This window comes from Lissotriton vulgaris, chromosome 7, assembly GCF_964263255.1.
Source record: "Lissotriton vulgaris chromosome 7, aLisVul1.2, whole genome shotgun sequence".
In the NCBI taxonomy this organism is placed as follows: Eukaryota; Metazoa; Chordata; class Amphibia; order Caudata; family Salamandridae; genus Lissotriton; species Lissotriton vulgaris.
In genome coordinates this window covers 160,263,196-160,289,259 of record NC_141695.1, presented here as the reverse complement: position 1 = coordinate 160,289,259, position 26,064 = coordinate 160,263,196, and the positions used below count along the sequence as shown (strand labels likewise).

At 43.7% G+C, this 26,064-nt stretch overlaps 1 protein-coding gene across 1 annotated transcript in view; it reads left to right on the top strand.

The window, feature by feature from the left end:
- KCNN4 (potassium calcium-activated channel subfamily N member 4) overlaps window positions 1-26,064 on the top strand; it is a 453,327-nt gene that overhangs the window by 293,906 nt on the left and 133,357 nt on the right. Inside the window, exon 5 of the mRNA XM_086929858.1 lies at window positions 25,737-25,847. Coding sequence (XP_086785984.1) covers window positions 25,737-25,847 — 111 coding nt within the window. The remainder of the gene's footprint in view (window positions 1-25,736; window positions 25,848-26,064) is intronic.

Genomic DNA, 26,064 nt, shown 5'->3' with positions numbered 1-26,064 from the left:
TGCGCCGTTTTTTGTAAATTTTATTGCATATTGAAAATTGTCAGTCGATAAGAAAAAAGAGAAAAAAAGAGAAAACCATGAATGAGAAATGATTTAATGATTAAAATGCTGTACTGACCCTTTTTCAGTGTTTGGTTTTTGCACTTCATGGCCTAATAGAGGCGGCATAATAAGTAGAAATGTTATGCCTACATGGGAGTTAAAGATAACTATATGATTTAAAGCAATTTTGGTTGTACCTGAGGAGCCATTGTTGAAACTATTACTGAGCAGTTCTTAGCCATGTTATCCAATGGGAGGTGGATAACATGGCTAAGAGCATTAGCTCGGTAATGCATGAATATCGCTGACTTTTCAGCGATATTCATGCTTTGCGGCGATTTTTATGGCATTTGCGATAAACCTTGGTAATACCAAGGTTTATTTGCGGTAAAAATCGCCGCAGCTCAGCGGTAAATTTTTGTCTCTAACCAAACAATAGCGATAATTATCGCTATTGCTTGGTAATATGCCCCTAAATTCCTAGAGGAATCCAGCTTTGTGTGACATGTGTGGCTACGACCAGGATTTTTTACCCAGAAGCTGTTGCAAACCTCAAACTTTTACTAGAAAAAGGAAAACATACTCCTCTGTAATCCTAGGTCTCTTCCAGTGGAATCCTCATCAAAGTCATAAGCAAATAAATAGCCTGGCCTACGTGTGTGTATCCTTGAGCACATCAAATCGTATACATATATGAATAAGCAGAATTTGCACCATAACACTTTATACATGTGTTTCCAGTCGAGAAATGGTGTAAAATGGTCAGATTTCATTCAATCTTCATTTCAAAAGGACGTCAATTGCATAGACATGCCTCACTGTAAAAAAGGTTACCATGAAAAATCTATCACAAACCTTTTTAAAATGAAAAAGAAAGGGAATATGAAGCATTGATAGCCAATAGGCTGCAACGCAAAGCATAGAACAGAAAACTGGCCCTATGCCTTTAAGAAACTCATAGTACCATCTGTACCCCATCATGCCTCATAGTGATTGTTAGGCCAGGTATTTTTTACTGAAATTAGGAATCCTGGGTGAAGCAATTTCTGAGAGCTGGAATATAACAGTTCTTGTCCGGGGAGGTGGGAGAGTTGCTTATGACTTTGATGAGGATTCCACTGGAAGAGAACTAGGATTACAGGTGAGTAACATTTCTTTCTCTTCTAGGGGATCTTCATCAATAGTCATAAGCACTAAAATAAATAGCAAGCCTGGATCTGGTCCCACAAAAGGCGGACATGAAATAAAAGTAGCTCCAACCATCACCCAAAAAGAGTCCTTAAAGTAGCCTGTCATACTTGAGTATTTGCTCTGGAGTCTGCATCTGGACAGTAGTGTCTAGTAAATGTATGAACAGATCTCCAGGTAGTTGCCTTACAAATCTCTAAATTGAGAATGTGCCAGGAAGAGATATGTTGAATGTGCTTTAGGCCTATTAGGTAGGAGTTTCACTGCAATCTAGTATGAGAGATTAATACATGATTAAATCCACCTAGAAATAGATTGTTTAGACAAAGGCATGCCTGTAGGTGTTGGACTATAGTTTATGAAAAGACGGTCTGATTGTCTTATAGCTTTGGTTTTGTCTAAATACATTTTTATGACTCTTTTAATATCTAGGGAATGCAAGGACTTCTCAGCTGGAACTGAAGGATTAGGGAAAAAAGTGGGTAAGGAATTAGTTTGGTTTGTAAGAATATCTGAAACCACTTTCGGTAGCACACTGGGGTGCGTCCTCTTAACCACTCTATTACCATGGAAACTGTGTATGGATCTGTGGAGCATAGAACATGAATCTCACTAACTCTACACAGAGAGGAAATAGCCACTATAACAGCTGCTTTACATGTTAGTTGTTGTAAAAAAGTTGTTGTAAAATGGCTTTCTCTATGAGCTCAAAAGGGAGCCTCATTAATTGGGAAAGAACAATGTTGGGTTTCCAAAGAGAAGAAATAAACTTAATGGTGGAAAAATCTTTTTAGGCCTTGTAGAAAATTTTTAATCACAGGGATTTTTAAAAAGTAGGCTTGTGATGGAGACGTCCTATAGGCAGTTATAGTCGCAAGGTGAACTTTGATAGAAGAAAACGGTAAGCCATGCCTTGATAGATGAAGAAGATATGGTAACAGTGCCTCTTCTTGACAGGAGGAAGGATTGTGGTATATCTGGATACACTAAATGCAAACTCTCTTCCCCTTGAAGGCATATGATTATCTTGGGGAAGGACGCTTTGTTTCTCTTAGAATGTTTATGCACTCTTGAAGAAAACTTAGATGGGCATATTGTAGGAATTCTGGAGGCAAGCGGGCAAGCTCAGTGATGGAAGATTGGGTTTCAGAATATGTCCTCTGAACCAGAGAGGGTAACAGAGAAGGAGCAAGCAAAGGTTCATTGCTTTGCCAGAGATTTTCCTGTGGAGGTGACCTGCTCCTGTGTTCCCCTACTTCTTTTCGAGGTTGATAGGGTTGTTTCGGTTGCTGTTGGTGGTGAGACCAATGCGGGTTTTGAACCAATGGAGGAAAATACCTACTATCGTAGGGTCTGTACATCCCACAGTATATTCTCTGCTTTTCTAGGCCAACAGAATTCAATGTGTCTATCTCAGTTTTACTACAGAACAACTCATCACCTGCATGAGACACAGAGAGTGTTTTCTTGGAAAACTGCCAATTCAAAAAACGATGTTGTGCTTCTGATTTGAGACGGGTAAGTCTGAGCCAAGATGATCTATGGGCACAGATCCTATGACAATATCCACGAGCAACCAGGTCGGATGTGTCAGCTGCTGCACTTATGATCTGATTGAAGATTTCTTGAAAATCACGCTATTTTTTTTCTTGAGATTTTTTGTGAATCTATGTAACAAATCCAATTGATATCTTTCATATCATCCCAACAAAGAGGAAGCACTGGCAACCATCTAGTTGATGATGATGTTCAGCACAAATTTTATCCAAGCACAACTATTTGTTTACTTTCTTTATCCGGTGGTATGGAAGATGAAGGAGCAGCAGTGTGCAACTTCTTTGCAGCCGCTACAGTGACAGAATCCAGAAGAGGATCTATTCAGAGGAAGAGCCGTCTTCGGACGGCGGCTTATATTTTTCAAGAAGTCGAGATGGAGTACTTGATCAGCAAGTGTAAGAAGAAATTACATTGCAGGTTCTAACAAGCCGGGAACCAGAGGAAGTAAAGGCCATGCTGTTGTTTGATGTAAAGTCTCAAATATTAGAGCAGAGGATATTGTAGGAAGGGGTATATCTATATTCAACTTTCTTGCACCTCTTATGAAGACATCTTTAAAAGTAAGAAAATCATCAATTGTAGAAACTCTAGGTGGAGGTGTTTCTGTCAGAGGAGGTGAATACCCACTGACTGATGAGCATGTGCTTGTTGACCAAAAAGGGGATCCCCTACTTCTTCTGTGCAGAGAACTGGATCTACTTGATCTCCTAGAGTGTATAGATGTAGATTTGGTCCTTGGAGATCTCCTATACCTGTCATGAACCCCCCCAGGAAACTTGGCAGACTTCCGACCCTGAATTCCGAGCCATTAGAGAGAGTTTCTGAGTTTGACTACTTGGGTATCCGCCTTAATGACTCCCTTTCCTGGAATCCACACATCTACAAAATGCTACTGGGTCACAAAAGGGTAGGAGGCTTATTACTTAAGAAACAACGCTCCTCATCCAGTAAACCCCTTGCCCCAGTAGTGGAAATATATAAAACGAGAGGGGTCAGTCCCGCTCTATACGGAGCGGAGCTGTGGGGCACATGCAACCTGGATCCAATAGCCAAATCAGAGAACAAGTTCTTGAAAGACCTGATGGCTTTGCCACGAAGCACTCCAACTGTGCCAGTGCTATTGGATTTAGGCTGTAGACCTATCGGGATCAAGCGCAACTTCGCCCACTGCTTCTTTGGGCAAGGTTGTGGCGGGTGCCCGAATTGGTCTCCTACGCGGAGGCTCTGTCTGAGGTTATGGATATGGCAGGGTGGTCTAGGATCAAATGGTTGAGGGACGTCAAAAGATTACTAATGGAGATAGGGTTACCTGATGCTTGGTCTACGAAAACTGCTCCACCAAAGGCTATTATCAAAAAGTTGTATTGGAACTGGGTCTCTGCGAAACTACATCTAGACTCACGCCATTCCAACGCAACTGTAGCTTTTGTGAGAATTAAGGATGTGGTGGCATACGAACCATATCTAGACATTATCTCCATTCCGTTTGACCGCACTCTGTATTTCAAGTTCCGGGTGGGGACTCTACCAGTAGGGGAGGTAGTCGCCCGCTGGAAGTGGCCTCATCAACTTTCACCTTTCTGTGCATCCTGTTCCTCTCATGTAGAATCTGTAGCCCACATCTTCTTTGAGTGTCCGGACTATTGTGCCCCGAGGATTCGTTGGCTAAAACCACTTTGCACACTCTTAGGCATTCGTCAGTGTATAGTGGCAATGCGTATTTTAATGACTGACACATCCCCTGTGATCGTATGTGCTGTGTCAAAGTTTTTTGAAATGGGCTTGGTTGATTCGTAATAGAAGGCTTTCTTGTCAATTTAATTCTTGTTTTAACTTTCTCTATCAACTTTGTTCCCTGTTTTTATCAATTGTGTGTAAATAGTTTGCATATGATACTTACTGTAAATTGTATTTTTGTAATGCTTTTATGGTATTTTCATACTGAAATAAAGCCAATCAATCTATATCTGTCTATGGACCAACGTATTGTGGCGATTTAGAACTTTGTGGAGACCCTTGAGAGGAATTCGGAAGATGAGGACTACTATGAGTCGTGTTAAGCACAGATGGAGTGCCTGGTGAAATTTGAAGTGATGGAGATCTCCTGTGATATGGAGTCCTTGGAATCTGAATCTCAGGAGTTACCCTCAAAGGAGAATAATCCAGAGCATATTCAGAGTTAGGTGTGTAAGGCACAGATCTGTGGCATAAACTCTGAAGCCAACGTGGAGATAAATTCAAGGTTGGTTGAGATCTAGGTCTTGATGGAGAATGAGGCCTAGAATGAGTATCAGATGGCGAATTTGCCATTAAAGACTGAGTCTGTTGTATAAACTACGATTGGGATTCCCTCGACATTGAAGGTGACTTTATGGTGGTTTCAACGTCGATGCATGCTGCAATGTCGATTGGCTATGGACTACTGACATCAACGGTGACCTCCATGCCAACAGATGCTTCGATGCAGACCGGCGAGGGGGATGGGATTTCGATGACGAACGTCGAGGGTGCTTCGACATCGAGTGGTGCCTTGGCGGCGGTTTTGATGAAATACCCAACGACAGCGGCCATACTGTGAGCAGTTGTTCTGTCCTCAACGTCATGCTTCTCGACATCGATCTGGAGCATCTCTTCTTTCTTTGATATTGTTTCTCTCTGGATCTCCCTTTGTGACAGTCCTTGGAGCAAGAAGAGGGTGCTTAGGAAGAACGCATTCCCCAAGGCCCCTTAAAGAGCAGGCTTGTTCCGGTGTTCTCTCTTGCAGACCATGCAGCCTGATCTTTATACAGTTTGCTCTTTTGCAGACCATGCAGCCTTAACTTCACTCTGTCCTTCAGAGTTCGCCTGGAAACTTCTGACAGTGGCTACATGTTTCAGGATGGTGGGTTTCTGGAAGGCAAACAATGTAAACAGAATGAAGTTCTGTCTGAGCCTTCTTTTTCCCACAGGAAGGACATTTCCTAAAGAAAAATGAAGACTTTTTTTAAACAAGAAAATAAACAATTTTCTGTTAGAAACAGGTCTATATGCACTCTTGGAGCTGTGAAACGTCAAATGAATGTTGAAAAGTAAGGTTTGGGAAAGATTTTCCAATGGTATTAGCCCAAAAAGTCAGAGCTCAGTGACCCAGGCTCCTGTTTCCAACAGCTGGAAAAATGAACTAACCTAACTGTCACCTGTGGGGCATGATGAGGTACAGAGGCTTCATAAAGGCACAGCGCCAGTTTTCTATTCTATGCTTTGCATTATAGCCTATTGGCTATCATTTTCTCATATTCCATTTCTTTTTCCTATTACAAAGGTTTGTGAAAGATTTTCAACTGTCACCTTTTTTTATAGTGAAGCATGTTGGTGCAATGCCTTCCTTTTCAAATGAAACATCAATGACATCAGAATATTTACAGCCTTCTTTAGGCTGCAAACATATATATATATATATTTATTAAGGGGCAGATTTACAAGCCCCTTGCGCCTCATTTACGCCGCCGTTGCGTCACTTTTGTGACGCAGCGGCGGCGCAAATCCTGCTCCATGGTGCGGGGGTACTTACAACGTGACGCATTTGGGTGATGCGTCACGTTGTAATGCCCTGCGCCACATGTTGGCGTTCCTGTGCAGGGGGGGCGTTCCGGTGCAGGAACGCCTCCTAAAAGTGGCTGAGTGAAATCTACAAGATTTCACTCAGTCAATTTTAGTCCCATGCTGCGTCAAAACCCTGTGCCTGTCTGAAGCAGGCGTAAGGATTGATGCAGCATTAACTAGATAGGGCCCCCAGAGCATTGCTGGAGCTGCATCGCGCTTGCGACGCAACTCCAGCAATGCGTCACTTTTACGGCACAGATGCGTCACGCATCTCTGCCATTTTTTCCCCATGGTGCGCCGCATTGTAAATGCGGCGCGTCCATAATGGCGGAGCTGGGGCACACAATAACTGGCGCATCCCTGCTGATTTGCAGGGATGGTCCAGTTATTGTAAATATGCCCTATAGTACTTAGGTGCAACGAATTGCTATACATATATGTGTACTATATGAAGTGCTCCGGGATCCCAGCATATAAGCATGACTATTCATTGCTTATGACTATGGCTGGGGATTCCCTGGAAGAGAACACATATTCCTCATATTTCTGTGCTAGAATGTGTGGAATCTGCAGATTTTCTACCACCTACCATTCCCCCAATAAAAATGGTGCCTCACTTGTGATGGCGGGCCTAGTGCCAGCAACAGGAAAGGCCCCAAAATGCAATGTAGACACATCAATATTTCCTGTGACAAAAATGATTGATTTGGCAATGGTTGTAGCAGCGGTTTCTTGGCCGAGGAGCATCGGCCACATAGGGAAACCTATCAAAACCAAGCATCCAGGGGTGTCCAGGGTGTTGTGTTTTTTGTAAACAGATTTTACATAGCACGTACTAAAACACTCCCACAATGAACAGATCACACAAAAACACAAAGTACAGACAGGATAAAATAAAACATATAACTAAAAACAGCATTTATTTTTCACACAGAAAGAACAATCTTATTGGTGGAAGATGAAATACCAACTGACTGCATACACAACAGGTGTAACCAAGCACATCAAACTACTGCCAACCAAGTGTCTAAACAAAAATAATATTGCAATACTGACCACAGTTAGTTCTCTTTTACTCTCAGGGTTGCCCCCAATACTTGTGTTATGTATGGTACAATTTAAAACATGTGGGCACACATAGGCCAAGATTAGAAGGACACTTCCGCAGTACACACAACTCTCCTTTCATACTCCTCTTCAGACACAGACTCTATATCTGATTAGGAAAGTATTTTTTGAGTGTTGGAGAAATGTATTCAGAAAAGGGGCGATTCTTCAATCTAGCCCCTTTCTCCACCACTTCTACTCTAGAAACACTCAACATGTTCTCTGTTATAACTGTACACCCTGCAACGCCATTGAAGGCAAGCAAAAAAGGCTGCACTACATTAGGAAATCCCAGGGATCAGCATGTCCAAAGGGAAGCCTTCCAGCCCCTGCCTGCAATCCAGCCTGCTCTCGCTGCACTACTGGCATATCAGTGTACTATACACTTAAAGTACTGATTTGTTCCTGTTGATGTGCCCATCAACAGGAACAAATCAGTACATTAAGTGTATAATAAAATAGGCACACACCTATATGTTCCTGTCATTTGACGTAGTCTTGCATAATCTTGAATTAAGAGTTTCAGTAGAGAAAACGATAACTGAAATGCCTATTGTTATTTGGATGTTATTGTTTTGAACTGTGAATATAATTTTTTTGTATTTGTTTGTGTTTTTTTTTAATGTATTTGTTTGTGTTGTATAAAATGTATATACATGTGTAAAAAGTGATTTAAGTGTTTGTAAATATGTATCACTTTTCTGCCTAAAAAAAAGATATGAAATTTCGTTAAAAAACAGAAATGACTGGTATAAATAAAAGTACCTGACCAGATGTAATGAAGTTTCGTTTGGTCTCAATAGAAATAATAGAGATATATTAAATAAGGAAGGTGTGGGCATTGTCGTTGTGCTTTGGTATTTACAAGGGTCCAGCCTACCCCCCGTCCCACTAGAAAGGAAAGTCAAAAGAAAACAACACACAAGACAACACAATACACAACTTGCACAAATCCATAGTGAAATTGGCACACAAAAAAGCAGAAGCTAAATATGCTGAAATTACAAAGGAAAATTGTACCTTGAAGGAGAGCGACCTGGAAAACAGCACTTGCATACCCTCACTGGTGATTTGCCTCACTTTACACATCTCTGTGCCTGGACCCTCCTAGTGTAGTCAGGATAAATGGATATGGTGTGGCTCTCAAAAGAGCATTGTCCTGCCATCATGGAGGCCTTAAGAATCTCTAGAGCTCTCCCAACAGTACTGAGAGCCACTTCATCAACTCAATAACCCACTCCATGGGCAACAAGATGACTAGGTCTGGCCGAGAAGACCAAAACCTCCATCCTTTTGTCTAGCCACCTCAATACACCTGTTAATCTCCCCAGTGTTGATGCAGTCTCCAGGCTCCCAGGCCTCAGGCATCCACAGACCTGGACTGAGGGTACCTATAGGCTATTTGCCTCAACCAAGTGCAGCTTGTCCCAGAAGGGGGACCCTTACCTCCATCCTTTGAGGTGTTTGGTAAAGAGGAGACGGGTAGTGCATCTCAGCTTCCTTTGCTGCAGCGCTCTAGGCTAGGCAACTCAGAGTCTCAGGGATAGATAGTGGCACCATGGAGTCTAACTGCAGCTTCCCGCCTCAGTCCTCTGGCACGCCTCTCTAAGTTCATCACTTGGGTTGCACAAGAGAGGAGCGCTCCCAGGGAAGATTGGAGTCACCAGGCTGCTCACTACAAGCTTTGCTGCATGACCAGTGCTAAATAAAGGAGTCAGTTCAAACTCCATTGGTCCCCATGACAGCTCCCAACATTGGGATGTACATCAAAGCAATGAGGAGCAGCCCTAGAGCAGGTCTTGCTCAGGATTATGCAGGATTCAGTGTTAGGTGGTCGGAGAGATCAGTCTTTATGTCCGATCTGCCATCTTCCTCTGCCACACCTTCTTTTTTGTGTTTTGAGGCTGAGATAGTTCGCCCATCTCATTTTGCTCTTTTGTTGACTTCAGTGGATCTACGTGAAATGTATGAAAATGAGAAAAGCTTCAAAGGAAATAAATCATTGATAATTTAGAAAGAGGAATTGCTAATGTGGAACTTTGAATTTTACATAGGTTGCCACTAATGCTAACCCTAAAATTAGTTCTTGTACTTAACTCTAACACCACCTCTTATCATAAATGTAACTCTATTTATTACCTTTCATTTTTAGGTCGAGCCTAGGCAATGCTCATGCGCTGTTTGCAAAACCTGCTGTAATTAATAAAAAAAACTTTTTCCCGCATCTGATTACCATAGGTTGACTCCAGTGTTGCTCTTCTTGACTTCCTCCTAACTCATTTGCATAGCCGTTGTGTCACTTCCATTGAAGGATGAGGAACACTAGCTGTTGGACTTGGCCCTTTTTGCAGGGTCATCCCTGAACTTTTTGCCATCCTCCTGTATTTTGTCTAACCTGTTTTTGTTGCTTTTACGACTCTGGGCTCTTTACCACTGCTGATCAGTGCTAAAGTGGATATGCTCTCCCTATGGTAAATTGATGTATGGATTAGTGATTCCATGATTGGCTTGTTTGGTTTACTTGTCAGACACTAGTACATTGCACTGAGTGTGCCCAGGGCTTGTAAATCCAAATGCTGCTGGTGGGCTTGCAGCACTGGTTGTGCCACCCACAGAAGCAGCCTTGTAAAATGTGTCTAAGGCCTGCCATTACAGAGCCTGTGTGCAGTCTGGTCCCTAAACCTTCCCTTTTCTTCATATCAGATACCCCTATGGTAGGCCTAAGGGCAGGGTGCATTGTAAGTATAAGGTGGGCATGCCCTGGTGTGTGTGGCATGTCCTAATAGTGAATTACAGCCATTTTCTTTTTTCACTTTTGACTAGCTCACCTCTGAGGCGGAAGCCGTAGGTTTGCGTGTGCTTTTTTAATTGTGTGCATTAGGAAACCTTGTTTATTTCATTTATTTGACAAAGCTTTTAAACCTCACCTGCCTCATTGCCAGGTACCTCTCTTATCCCAGCGCAGCAGACTTCGTGCTGATGCTGTAGGAGAGAGGGCTGACAGCCACCATACTGAAAGGAGGAAAGGGTTGCGGTCCAGTTGCTGGCCGCATCCCACCCTCCTTAGCACCGGATATAAGGACGATGTCTTCTCGTCCGCGCAGCGGGCGGGCGCAGCGGGCGTGTAGGCAGCGCGCCAAAGGCAAGCCCATCTGCGCCCGTCCGCGCCAAGGTAGCACCTTGTGCCAGCTACGCTGCCTGTTTCGGACCTATAGAAATTGGTCAGTTACCATCTGGCCCTCCCTATTCGAGAGAGATGCTCATACAACTGGGTAAGCTCCATGCAGACAAAGGAACGTTTTCACTGTTGCACACGGCCTTCCCACGTGCAGACTTTCTGGCTGATAGTCTCATGAAATGTGGGCTTCTGAATGTGAGGTCCCTGCCTAAGCACAGCATAGAGATCCAGCTATTGATTGAAACTCATGAATTGGATATCCTCTTCATGACGGAAACATGGACTCGTCCTGATTGCTTGGTTGACCCCAGCTGTGCGTGTCCTCCTGGGTTTAAATTTTTACATATTCCCAGGTCTATTGGGAGAGGCGGGGGAGTAGGAGTGATTTTTAATGCAACCTGTAGTATTAATGTTATCGTTTTAGATCCGGTTGAGGGCACAGAGCTTCTGGGTCTATCGATCCGGACTCATTCCGGGACTACTGTTACCGGGGTACTATGTTATCGACCTCCAGGGGCTTTTAGCCTTCAGCAGCAAGATGTGCAACTAGCTACCCTGACTAATATCGCAGTTTCCCATCATAAGCTGGTTATTCTGGGAGACTTTAATCTATGGCGCAATGGCTCCCTTGATTTGGGTCTCCACAATATACTTCAGTCCTGTGAAAGTTTTGCCTTTGCCAGCTGGTCATGGGTGCCACCCACAAGGCGGGAGATCTTCTAGATCTGGTATTCGCGGCACCTGACCTGGTGGTTATTGGGGAAATCTTACCCATGGAGTGGACAGATCATTTCCTTGTTAAATCTTTTATATTTAATGGTGGGCATACCAAGGCTCCTGTGACTACTAGGGAATTTCTGTGCAGAGACTGGAGGGCTCATGCACGTCTGAATTCCCTAGGGGAGTGTTTCATGTTAAGCAGCTCTTTGACGTGGAAAAGCAAGTAGAGGAACATTATGCCTCACTATGCACTGGAATCACAGCTGTCTTAGATACTCATGCCCCTCAAAAAACACGTAGTTGTAGGGGTAATGAATCTGCCCCCTGGTTCAATGATACACTGAAAAACCTGAAGCAGGGATGTAAACAAGCTGAAAGAAGGTGGAGACGGGATTATAAGGAAGCCTTTAAGGAGGTGTGGAAAACAAGGTTTTAGAATACAAGAACCTGATTAAGAAATCTAAGGCAGAATACTATTACTCCTTGATTTGTAACTCCACCAACAGCTCCAGGAGCATTTTTAATATATTGAATAGTGTTACTAACCCTGAGTGCTCCAAGAATGCTATTGTCCTGTCCCAAGAACTCTGCGAGAATCTTGCCGAATTTTTTAAGGAAGAAATTGAACAAATCATTAGGGATTTGGAAGTTTCTCCTGAATCTGATCTTCCCCTTGATACAAGACTTGGGTCTCCAGTGGACAGGATGCTTGTGCCAGCTGGGGTACCGAAGGAACTATTACTTGAGTTCCCACTCCTTACGCACAAGGCCTTTAAGGGGCTAGCCAGAGGGATTTCCTCTGGGTCTCCTTTGGACCCTATGAAACACAAAATTTGGAAGGAATATGAGGAGAAATTATTTCCTTCACTTCGCCTAATATGCAACCAATCACTTGTTACTGGTATCGTTCCAGCTCAGTGGAAACGGGCGATGATATCTCCTTTACTGAAAAAGCCCTCTCTGGATCCGGATTGTTAAAAAAACTATAGACCCATCTCCTTGCTGCCTTTTCCAGCCAAGATTGTCGAGCGTCTGGTTAGTAACACTCTCTCCAATCATCTGGAACGTCACCAATTATTAGATGTTGATCAATTTGGTTTCTGGCCAGCCCATGGGACCGAAACAGCCTTAATCACCGCTATGGACGAGCTTCAGAGGCGTGCAGACAGGAGGCAGGGAGCGTTCCTGATCCTGCTAGATATGTCTGCCGCCTTTGATACGGTGAATCATAAAATCTTGTTGAATCGGCTGTTTGGGGCGGGGGTGAAAGGTACTGCGTTGTTGTGGTTTCAATCATTTTTGCAAGATAGGCAGCAGGCGGTGTCTCTGCCCCCTTTTCAATCAGCCTTCTCTCTAATATCTCATGGGGTTCCGCAGGTTTCCGCAATTAGTCCCATACTTTTTGACTTGTATCTTAGACCTCTGATTTCACTCATCAAAAGCTTCAACATCAGGATTGTAAACTATGCTGACGACACGCAGATGATCCTCTCCATGGAGGGAGAGGATTCAACATCTGTGGAGGTTTTCCACAATTGTCTGCGTGATACGTCACAATGGCTAAAGGACAACTCCCTCCAGTTTAATGCGGGGAAGACAGAGGTGCTCTTTAGCGCCGGGACTAAGATCACCCGGCCATTTCCTGATAACTTTTGGCCTCCTGAAACAGGGTAATAAACAACAAAGGTCCTAGTTCTCATGGCAATTTTCATTTGCTGCACTGTAAACATCCATGGTCAAAATTTGTTATCCAAGGGATCTCTTTAGTCTCAAGAGAGTCCTAAGATGTTTCAATCTATTGCCTCCTTAAAACAACAACCTCTCTGATTGATACATACAGGACAGCACAGACAAAAAATGTGTGAAAAGCGAGATGGCACCTCACGGGCGCACCACCAATGGGACCCCTGGTTGGTACTCACCAGGATGGCCCTGTTCTCATCATCGGTGCCATCAAGCTAAAACCAAAAAACGTGTCTCGAACCTCAAAAATAAAAAGACAGTGAATGGTGCAGTGGACACAACTTATATGTGACAAAACTAACAACATTTAACATATAAGTCACTGGGCAACTGGGACCATAAACTTTACTTTTTTTCCCTTCTCTGTTGCAAAACAGTGAACACACATATACTAAAAAAGAAGAGAGTAAATACTACCTATCGATTCACTCTCTACTCTACTCACAGCCTGTGAGTAGAGAGTGAATCGATAGGTAGTATTTACTCTCTTCTTTTTTAGTATATGTGTGTTCACTGTTTTGCAACAGAGAAGGGAAAAAAAGTAAAGTTTATGGTCCCAGTTGCCCAGTGACTTATATGTTAAATGTTGTTAGTTTTGTCACATATAAGTTGTGTCCACTGCACCATTCACTGTCTTTTTATTTTTGAGGTTCGAGACACGTTTTTTGGTTTTAGCTTGATGGCACCGATGATGAGAACAGGGCCATCCTGGTGAGTACCAACCAGGGGTCCCATTGGTGGTGCGCCCGTGAGGTGCCATCTCGCTTTTCACACATTTTTTGTCTGTGCTGTCCTGTATGTATCAATCAGAGAGGTTGTTGTTTTAAGGAGGCAATAGATTGAAACATCTTAGGACTCTCTTGAGACTAAAGAGATCCCTTGGATAACAAATTTTGACCATGGATGTTTACAGTGCAGCAAATGAAAATTGCCATGAGAACTAGGACCTTTGTTGTTTATTAGCTTTCAGAGTGGAGGGCGTCCTAGTTCTGTTTGTCTTTCCCTCTAGACTCCCATTTTTGTAGTGCTCCTGAAACAGGGACCAAAGTACAGCCTGTGGATTCAGTCCGCAATCTAGGGGTCATGTTAGACCAAAGGCTTAGTATGGAGACGCATGTAAAAAAGACGACCGCCTGTTGCTTCGCCATCTTACGCTCCCTGAGGAAAGTCTTGCCTCTTTTACCATTCCAGGCTCGAGTTCAAGTGGTGAGGTGTACTATCCTCAGCAGGCTGGACTATTGCAATTCCCTTTTGCTGGGGTCCCCTGGGTTCTTGCTGGATAGGCTCCAAAGGGTACAATCAGTGACTGCTAGGTTGGCTCTGGGGCTTCCGAGAAGAGCACATGGGCCGTCCACTCTCGGCAAACTGCACTGGTTACCGGTGAGACAGAGGATACAATTTAAGGCCCTCTGTATAGTTTTTAGGGCTCTCCATTGAACTGTCCCGGCCTCCTTGCAATCGAAATTTGCCTCGTATATTCCAACTAGGCAGCTTTGTTCCTCTATGGCCAAGCTGGTAAGGGTTCCCAGTTTTAGGAAGGTCAGAGCTGGGGGCAGATCCTTCGAGGTGGCAGCTGCCAACCTCTGGAATCTGCTCCCGTTTGAGATTAGGCAAACTACTGAACTTCTTCAGTTCAGGAGAATGATTAAAACTTGGTTATTTCCCAAGGTAACTGTCTGAAAGTTCACGCCCTCTCGGTCACTGTCCGCTTCTTCTGTACAGGTCAGCGCCAGGATGCCTGCAAGATGACAGTGCGCTTAATAAGTGTTTTAAATAATAAATAAGGCTACCTGTTCTCCATAGGCCAGAATGGGCAGTTAGATTATTACACTTCATCATCCTAACTGACTCAGGGAACATGGTAGAAATTCGAGTTTAGTATGCCTGAACTCAGAATACTATTAACATTCTGTGTTTGAAAATACCACTTTTAGAAAGTAGGAATTTTCTTGTCTTACTATCCAGGCCTGCCTCTGCTAGGTTGTATATTCCTTGTCTGGAGTTTGAGTGACAGGGCTGGGGGATTCCAAGAGACAGGATGAGTCAGCCCAGTGGTGAATAGAGGGCTGTGCCTTTTCTCCACAATGCTGGCTCCACCTCCTGCGGGGCGTCTGATGTTTCTGCCCTGCGAAAGGAAATAAGGAGTCATGTAACCAGAGTGTTCCCGAACTGGTTTGGACTAGGGAAAGGCCCCTCTGCCCTCAGAGGACAAAGGATTTTGGGGTATAAATACCCCGATTCAAAGAAATTAGATCACTTTTGGAGTACAAGAAGAAACCTTTGCTGAGGAGAGGAACCTGAAGAAACTGAGGAGAGACTATTCATAAGCTGAAGTGCTGCTTGGGGTATTGGCCTGCAGTGGTTGCCTGACTGCCAAAGAAAGGAGAAAGGACTTTGTGTGCAATTTATTCAACTTGTGAAGGATCTCCAAGCGCTTGGAAAAGAGCTTGCCCCCAAACTCTCAGGACCAGTAAACTTCACAAGCCTTTGTGGATTGCTGCTGGGAACGCTGTTTCAGTGGCTGCAGAGGCAGGGAGCTGTGACAGACTCTCGCGACTAGCCCGGTGTCCTGTATGCACCGCATCGAACAACGTCTGCATCCGCAACGTAAGCTCTGAGCTCACTGACCCCATCCTGACGCCGTCACCGAATCGTTGCCTGCACTGTAACCGGTGGACACCGCAACGTGCAACGCCTCGCTACACCGACTCGTACTGGCCTGCCAGACGGAGTCACTGTTGCTGACTTTGAGTCCTGTAAACGCATTGGAGTTGGGCACCGCTCACACGCTTCGCGACGCACCACCCGACTTGTACTGCTGTCCGGACTGATCGACGCCAGCTCCTGAACTCTGGCTCTGTCGCCACACCAGAAGCTGCAAACACCGCAATGAAGCACCATCTTGTCATGCAACATTCGCCTCGGAACCACCGACTCTGTCAAAGGGCTGCTGCCTGCACCGCATCTAGGGACAAATCCTCCTGCAACGCTATCTTTTCTGCAACGCGACGAACGCCAAAACCGGCTTGCATGCCTGTGCCTGCCGCATCAAGTAAAGGTACTATGAACGAGTCTGTCTACACTATCAACGTGGTCCGCTGGAATTGTTAGACTCTGTGTTATTCTATCAATGCTGTAGACGGACAGGGTTACTGACTCCCACAGAACTCTGATTTATGCATTGTTTTTAACAAGAACTTTTATTTTGCAATAGCATCATGGATTATTTTTGTTGGTCATGGTCTTGTGGTAAATCTATATCAAAGATACCTATTTTTATAAATACACAACCTGTGTGGCATCCATGAGTCGTGTTGTCACTGGATCTTTGTGTGTGTTCACAAATGCTTTACACACTGCCTCTGAGATAAGCCTGTATGCTCGTGCCAAGCTACCAAGGGGGTGAGCAGGGGTTATTCTAGGAGTGTACCCCCTTACCCTAGAGTAGAGGGTCCCTCTATTCATCACAAGAACTTACCTGTGCCAACTAGAGACCCCCATTTCTAACACCAGCCAAGCACAGTTTCCTCACACTTTCAGGTCTTATCTGTTGTTGGGAGAACTCCTTTTCTTCTGCTACCCTTCCATGCACTACAAGCCCAGCTTGTGTGTTCGGTGCCATGTGTGTTCAGCTTCAGCGACCATCTTTTTTTTTTTAACATAGTTTCCTGCACGTCACTGTCTAATCTCCACGCAGCTGATTCTCACCCTCACCGAAGAACCTACAGCCGCTATGAGCAGCTTCCACGACGAGATAAAGGCAGTTGCCATCTGGATGAAGGAGAGCTGCCTCAAACTCAACTCCGACAAAACTGAAGTCCTCATCCTGGGTTCCACTCCCTCCACACCAGATGACTCTTGGTGGCCAGCAGCAGCACTCAGAACCACCCCACGCTCACCAACCAAGCATGCAACCTCAGCATCTTCCTCAACTCCTCGCTATCTTTGAACCGTGAAATCAATTCCGTACCATCCTCCTGCTTCCATACGCTCCACCTGCTCCTAAAGATCTTCAATTAGATCCCCACAGAGTCCAGGAAAATGTTCACCCAGGCACTCCTCAGCAGCAAGCTTGACTATGGCAACATACTCTATGCCGGTACAACCCAACAACACCAAAAGAAATTGCATTGCACTCAGAACGCCTCCTCCAGACTTATTCTTGAGATCCCTGGGTAAAAGCCACATCTTCAGTCTCCTGTGAGACCGCCACTGGCTTACGATCGACAGAAAAATCACCTTTAAGATCCTCATGCATGCCTACAAACCTGTTTAATGCTCAGAGTGAAAAACATTTATTGTGATCCTTATCAGCTGTTTTCCTTTGCAGTGAGTTTAAATGTGTGGTACAACCTCCTGCCCTGCTCTTCTGCACATGCTTGAAGCCATGAACACCCTTATGCTGCATATAGGTGGTACTCCTCTCGCTTTGAAACACAAAAATGAGTTTCTGGACCTGCTTCAACAGCGCCACAGAAATGAGGACACCTCAAAACGATCTCGCATAAAGCATTTGATTTAAAAAAAAAAAATATTAAGGCAGTGTCGTGGTAACAAATTAAATGGGAGCTGTAACTGCTGTTTCCCCCAAAAAATGGACATTTGACTCATTAACAGAAAAAAGACTCACAAACTCAAAAATCCACAAGCAAGAATGATTTATTTATTTATATATGTTTGGTCACATTACACGTCTTTGGTCCACTCACATGGATTTATCTGCCTCACTTTGGTGTAGGGGCCTCCATCTGAATATGATGAACCCCATCCCTTCCCTCTCACCACACTCCTCTCACACCGCCCACCTCCCTACAGTGTTCACTTCTCTTGCTCTGCTTCTGGCAGCTGCCTCCCTTCTCTCTTTCATCCTCTTCCTCTTATTACCTCTCTTTCTGTCTCTGTCTCCCTCCTCCTCAGTTGCTGAAAACTGTAACATCAACAAAGGGCTCTTACCCCCTCTTTCTTCTCCTTTCCTTTATATGTTCCCCTTTGAAATGGATACAAAAAAGTAAGAAACAAAGAAACACTTTTGCGTAAATATAATCTTTTCTGACATTTTTGTATTCCAAGGTGCAGATTTAGGTCAAAGACAAAAAAAGGTCAAAATACACCAAATAAATAAAAAACTAAATAAAGCAAGACAGAATGGTTGCAAAGTCGCCAGATTGGTTTTATTCACAGCTACAAAAATTAGGGAAACTTTACAGAGTTTGTCAGTGAAGCACTACTTTGGTTTTCTCGTCTTTCTTTGAACAACATTATTTTCCCCGGGTGAGGAAGTGCACCATTCCTGGAGGTACTGCAATGCCTGGTTGATGCGTAGAGTGGGAAATGTTTAATGTGATCCTTACCAGCTGTTTTCCTTATTTTAGTTTATAAAATGTGTACCGTGGCTCTATGTTCAGGGATGCAGTCTTTTCAAACCATATGTTTTTTAAGAATATAAGCAAGGGACATTGAAATGGGTCCCTTTGGGACCCTGTAGTCAAGTTCCTAACTTTTTAGACAAAAACAATGATTAATTTCTGTATAATAAGTGATGTTACGTTAAATACCTTGGACCATCTATAGGAGCGAAGTAGATGTTTGTGGCCCATACCTTTTATTAATATTTAACAATCGATGCTTCGTTGTAGGCTGTAAGTTGTAAGCGCTATATAAAAAAAATATTCTGGATGGAGCACCAATCACTCCTTCTTGGGGAGGAAATGAAATTATCCCGATATATAAAAAGGGATCTCCAGCTGATCCCCGCAACAACAGGCCCATTAATCCAAATGACTGTTCCCCCAAAATATATAGTAGCATACTAATAAATCAGTTGCATTTATGGGAAATAGCTTGCTTAATCTTCCCAAAGGCCCCCAGCACCGGGAGACCTCCCCAAAGGTAGCTGTGCGCTTTATAAATGCTGGTATTATCGATGTGAAAAAACATAAATTCTGTCACCCCTCCAGGAAGGGTTGAGGGAGGGTATTAGTACAGTGGACCATGTCTTCAGGATTCAATTAATTTTCTGGAAGACGGTGGTCCTAAGTAAAGGCATCCTTTACATTATATTCGACGACTTACGTTCGGAGTTTGATTCAGTACCCTGTATGAAACTATGTCAGGTTCTGGCAGATTTGGGTGTTCCTGGTGACCTGTTGATTTTATTAATTAGATTACAGAGCTGTAATTTTGCACAAGTCTGCTGTGGGTCTAGAGGCGAACTAACAGACCCCTTCCCTGTGGATCGGGGGGGGAGGGAAGTAAGGCAGGGCTGCGTCCTTGCCTCACCCTTTTCTTCATGTGCTACATTGATTTTAGTGCGGTGTTTGATAGCATCGAGAGAGACAGACTCTGGGGGAAACTGGCACAATGGGGAATACCGCAGCCAACATTAAGTATGCTGAAGCTTCTTCACTCTGATACCTGGGTGCAGGTGAAATTAGGAGGCGGCACACATCTGTCATCTAAAGTCTGTACCATCAAAGGATTCAAGCAAGGGTGAGTGCTTGCCCCAATATTGTTCATTCTGTACATGGCGAATCTATCAGGCATACTAAACACATGCAACTTTAACTCCCTGAGGCTGGGAGAGAAATCTCCGAGTAACCTTCTGTACGCAGATTATGTTGTGCTACTGAGCCATACCTACATTGGCCTCCAGCAGCTACTGAATCAAATGCATAGGTAAGCCACGGAAAACAAACGAAAAATAAATTTGAGCAAAACACGCACCATGTCGATAAACCTACTCAAAAAGCTTCAGAAGTCTTGGACACTGGGCGGTCAAAAAATAGAGCCTGCATCCATCTACAAATATTTGGGAGTCATCTTTGACCGAGACGGTTCATTTTCACAGCAAAAGCAGGAAGCAAAAAGGAGAGGGTCTTGCATTGCCGCCACATTAAAAAGTATAGCCAACCAACTAACGGGACCAATTCTGACTCCTTATCTGAAAGTCATCCAGGCTAAGTTACTACCTTCCATCTGCTACGGCAGTGAGGCACTATGTGGGGGAGACTTTAAGAACCTGGACACAATCCAGACAAAAGCCTACAGAACAATGTTTTCGCTCCCGTCCTACACATCGCCCGCCCAACTCAGGTTGGAATTTGGATTACAAAAACAAGCCCTTGCAAGACAGGGTGCTTATATTATCTGCTGCCACAAACTCCGTTCTGCTACTACTAACACTCTAAACTTGCTGTTATGGCAAGACATCCAAAGCAGGGACGGATCTCAGGCAAGAACTTATCTGAAGGCAGCCTTGGGGGCCACTAACCTATCAGCGATCAAATCTCTTTCACTATTAGAGGACAAAGAGACATTTGCCAAAAGAAATCATGCATGATTGATTTTAAACTCATATAAATCCCTGACACCACTTAAGGCAACAAAACTGAAGTTCTTGAAACACAGACCAGGGGTCTTACCCACCAGAGAGCATTTTCCACCATGGCTCAGGAGCAACGGCCATGATGCCTGCATCCTTTGTAACACAGAGAAGGGTGACATACTCCATATGACCTGTCTCTGCCAAGAGCTGCAGCCAGCCCGCCAACAGCTCTTAAAGGACCAGCTCAAGCAGATAGGAACTCGCACTAGAAGGCAAGCGGTGCTGGCTTGCCTGAACCCTGCAAACACGAAACTGAACTGCAGATATGTAAAGTTCCTTGCGATAATCGAGCAAAAACTGTTAAAAAAACATTCCGAACATTGACATAGGAAATATATAGACGCTAATTAGAACTCAAGGAAACATGCTCTCCTGCCTTAAGAGAAATTTTCCTGGTCATTAGATCGGGCTTTTTATTGTTTGCTCTTTTAATGATGACTTAATGAATCAATTTTCTTATGATATTTTAAAACCTTTTTTGTAAAATGTTTGCACTGGTTTTAATTAGCTATGCATAATAAATTTACCTTACCTTACCTTACCTTTTCTCCCTTTATGTAAATAATTTGATTTCCTACTTGAATAATTGGGATTGAGATGCGCCAAGGCTGGCTAATGCTGAGATCCCAGCTTTGATGTTTAAGAATGGTGCCCTCTTCATATCTAAAACACAGATGGAGTTGCAAAAACATATTTGTAGTTTTGAAAGAGTTTGCACCCAGAGGGGTCTAGAGATTAATGTAGACAAAATAAAGTATATGATTTTAAATCCTGATCACTCCACTCAAGCCAATCCTAAGCTCAGTGGTGTCCCCTTAAATCGTGTTCGTCTTTTGCCCTATTTGCCCAACATAATGGGGTATTGTTAAGAGCACAAAATACCTCACACTTCTGCCCAAGTTTCCCCTGCAATCTAAATGTATAATATGCAGGCACTAGGAGCTGCATTGTATGGGACCAAGCTATGGGGGTTAAAGGATATTTCCGTTTTGTTAGTGAGTGAGAGCTGCTTCCTATGCCAGCTATTGGGATTACCTAATAGTACACCACTACTTTGAGAGGCAGTGGAGACGGTCCCATGATATTGGTGATAAGGAAAAATATAAGATTATACTTGCCCAATAACACAAAAATATTAAAATTCCACGGAAGACTTTCATCGCATTGCAGTTAACCCAGGCTGGGAGTGCCCGACAAGTATTGAACCAGATCCTTAAGACCTTTACAAACCCTAAAGCGTGTGATTTGGAGTAATCTCTTTCCAAAGCCTTATGTGACATAATTGGGGAATATTTGGAACAGAAAATAGAGGCTATCTATGATAAAACCATTACCGCTAGCAATTTGAGTCCAGTCACAACTCATGAACATCTTCCAGACATAAAGGGGACACCTTCGACTAGCTTCCCTCTTCTGACTTGTGAAGAGGTGGAAGCCTTATTACATACTGCCAGATGAGGCTACCCCCTTAGTGTTGTACCAGCCAAAATATCAGCGAGGCTCTCAAAACAACTGTCTGCCCCTATTTGTTCCCTTTTGAATGCATACCTACAGAATGGAAGACAGCACAGGTCATCCCACTACCTAAAAACACCAAGGCCTCCTTGAAAGATCTATATAACCTGCGACCTATATATAGCCTTCTGCTCCTGAGCAAAATGTTGGGAAAACAAATCAACATACATCTATCAGCCTATGTCAAAGAGTCAAACTGCCTGGGAGTGTCACAATCAGGCTTTAGGCCTAAATATAGTATGGAGATAGCCCTGGTGGCAGTCACAGACAATATTAGGCTATCATTAGATAGAGGACAATCCACTTTATTGGTGCTTTTAGACCTCTCGGCGGCCTTCAACACTGTAAACCATCAAAGTTTGCTCAGAAGATTAGAGGAGTCTGGGCTGAAAGGAAAGGCACTGCAGTGGATGACGATCTTCCTCTCTGACCGCTCCCAGACAGTTAGCTTGGGTCCGTATATGTCCAAGTCTAAGAAGTTGTCCAAGGGAGTACCACAGGGATCTTGTTTAAGCCCTACTTTATTCAACATCTACACTGCTCCCTTGGCCAACCTTATGAGGACATTTGGATTTCTTCCGATATCTTATGCGAATGACACACAGCTTACCTTCTCCTTTGATAAACACCCCATTACAGCTCAGACTAACTTCTCTGCCGGCATGCTAGCAATATTTCAGTGGATGAGTGCCAAATATCTCCAACTAAATGCCGGGAAAACAGAGATAATGTTTTTTGGAGAAGCAGCCTTGTTGTGGACACCAGAATGGAGGCCCAGGGAGCTAGGCGCCCACCCTGCCCGAAGGCATCAGTAAAGAATCTTGGGGTGCGCATCGAATAGAGCTTAAACATGAAGGAGCAGGTGTCTCAAATGGTTAGCTCATGCTTTCATGTATTAAGCCTTTTGAGGCGTGTGTTTCCGGTTCTTCCTGATCACACACGGAAGACCCTTGTCCAGTCTTTCGTCATAAGTCGACTTGACTATTGTAATGCCTTACTGATATCGGCCAATGAGGCAGCGCTGGATAGTTTGCAGCTGATGCAGAACACAGCAGCGCGTCTGGTATTGAATGCCCCCTATGCCCCATCTAACTTGCTACTGCGGAAACTGCACTGGCTTCCGGTGCGCAAGCAAATCGTATTTAAGGTCTGCTGCATTACTCACAAGGCAGTATATGGCAACGGGCCAACATACTTGACGGAGAAGCTGAGTCATTACACTCCTCTTAGAGACCTGCGATCCAGCTCAAAATCACTTCTCAAAGTACCGCGCATCTACAAAGCTAGGACCAGGGGGAGGGCCTTTTCCTACCTTGCCCCTCGGAACTGGAATTCGCTCCTGTTAACACTGAGGCAGTGCACGGACTACCTCCGCTTCAGAAGGTCCTTGAAAACATGTTTAAACTAGATGGCTCCCTCAGCATTGGCTTTTTCCCCTATTTGCCCTCAAGTACGGAGATACCCCTTCGGGGGTGATTCGAGTGCTAGATAAGCAAATACATAAAAATAAATAAATACTTCTCCTTAGACTAGACCTGGGAGTTAGGCCTATCACTGAGGGGGTGGGAATTAGGCTCATGCATTTCTGGAGACGGATTTGGGTGTCTCCAGAACTGCTCTCCTATCGAGCTGGCCTTAAAGAAGGGCTGGGGATTCCAGGGTCTGGAAGCATTCCTTGGATAAAATATATATAAGATACTTTGATCAAGGAAGAGTGTCACTATCTATTAACAAAACCGTAGGTCCCCCTGACAGTTATTAAAACCCTGTTAAAGTGGAGATACTGCCTGTTGTGAGAGATGTGGCACTTGAGGGATAAGCTGGGCAGGAGTTGTGGTTCTGGGCTAGTTGGGTCCTGGGAATGGTGTTCTTCATTTGCGGGCGACTGCATGCTAATATTGGTGGTCCATAAATACAGTGTGGGGAGGTTTTGTTTCCTTATCATTTCAGTTTTTGTATAATGTTTATGTAAAATGTCAACGCAACATGTTTTGTGCAATATGTGGCAGGTTGTCTCTGGGTTACAGAGCTCTGCATTGCTTGTGACAATTGACGAAATAAAATTTGTTCATAAAAAAAAGTGGAGATACTGGCAACATAAAATGCATCAACCTCTGGCATTCTCCTCTTATTACACTCTGCCCGATTCTTTACTTAAATCAAGGTATCTTCAATTTTTAGATGAAATAGAGCTTCCTTTGTCCCAACAGATGTATATGCAATTTAGATACAGCACCTAACCAATTGACTCCTTTACTGGTAAATAGGCAAGTAAACAGAGCCCTGCAGGATATACCTGCCCTCGTTTTGGAGCAGATAGGGAATTAGCAGTGCCTGTTTTGTTCGTCTGCCCAGCTTATGTTAAAAGCAAGAAAAAGTGGATCATCCCTATCTGTCGGCTTTCAGGTGTTAAAGAAAGGCAAACTGCATATAGCAATTTAAAAACTAAGGTTAGGCAAGACTGGCTTTTGCTGTATCCCACTTTTTAATCATTCTATGGAGGACTAGGCTAAAGATGGGCCTTTAATTGGTTATTTGTTTTTTGTAGAAGTTTTTAGGTCCTAGGTAAGGAATTTCATAATTAATAACCAGTTTAGTTTGTTTTATGTATACTGTAACTATTTGCGTTTAATATTTTATGTAATATATCTTATTCTATGTAATTATATTTTGTTTCTACTTTTATTGCATATAGCCGAAATAAAGTTAATGAACTGAACAGAATAATAAGTGTGAAAATGTTAAGGTAATCATGTTGTTCTTGCTTTCATTTCACATGCTTTACCTAGATCCTGAATACTATGTCGGTCGGAATTGTCTCTGACCAACAACGTTTTAGTCGGCGGCTCTGCCCTCCTAATTATGATTGAACTGCACATAGTGTGGTCAGAAACTACCTTTTCTCAACGGGAGCTGGTGCGGCAGGCGGAAACTGCCCACAGCAGATCCTCCCATTGAGAAATGGGAGTTTGTGAGCATCCCTGTACTGTGTGGCAGGAACCGGCTACGGAGGGCCAGGGGGGTGGGGGCCCTGCTTGGGAGCCCCAATGAAACTGATATAATCCCGACAGCGGAAACACCATCCTTAAGGGATTATGAGGAGTTGTTGAGCAAGCAACGGGTTCCATGAATCCGTCGGAAGGCATCATTCAGTCCATCCAACTGCTACCTCCGACTGTACGCATCCTAATGCATCGGTTGGAATGCAGCAGTTGATGCGGTTCGGACCACAACCGACAAGCCGTCGGTTGCAGTCCAAAACGCATCATAATCAGGCCCTTAATTTTCCATTAACTATGAGTGTTTGCTTTTTTCCAGAATGTTGTTACTTTTTTTTAGGCAGCATATTACTCTTGTCTCCCCTCCCTCAAAACCTATTTCCCATTTTCTGGTTCTCCAGCGCGGCAAGATCAAATGAATGGCAGTAGCGCTAAGCATATATGGTCACTCCACTGCAAATAAAAAACAAAAGTTTACAATTTTTCAATGCCAAGAGTTCAAACTTTCACAAAGGCGGGACCGATTGCATTGTAAATGCTTTTTAATTATTGCTGCACTGCAGCTCCTTATTGTAGGCATGTCATTATGGTATTTCAATATCATGACTTTTTTATTTTCATATAATGTCAGTTTCGATGTGTTTCTTCTTTTGCATGTAAGGCCACTCTCTCTAACAACAACCCCCCAGCATCTTATCCTGCTATGCTCTGTTTTTTTCAGGGAGTAGGGTGCACAGCTTTGCTGGTAGCTGTGGCTGCTAACAAGCTGGAGTTTACAAAGGCGGAGAAACATGTGCATAACTTCATGCTGGACATACACTACATGAAACAGGTAGGAATGTGTAAGTAACCTGGTGTCTATGACATAGCTTGCTTTAGAATTTTAGCATTACCAACAAGGTGAATTTGAAATAGGTAATCACCACACTCCTTTAGAGCAGCGCAGTATTTTTATGCCACAGCAGTTGTGTTTCGCCATTTGGAATCTTTCTGTTCTACCTGTAGACTAAATGGTTATTTTGTTGTTCTTCGAATGGTAATATAGAATG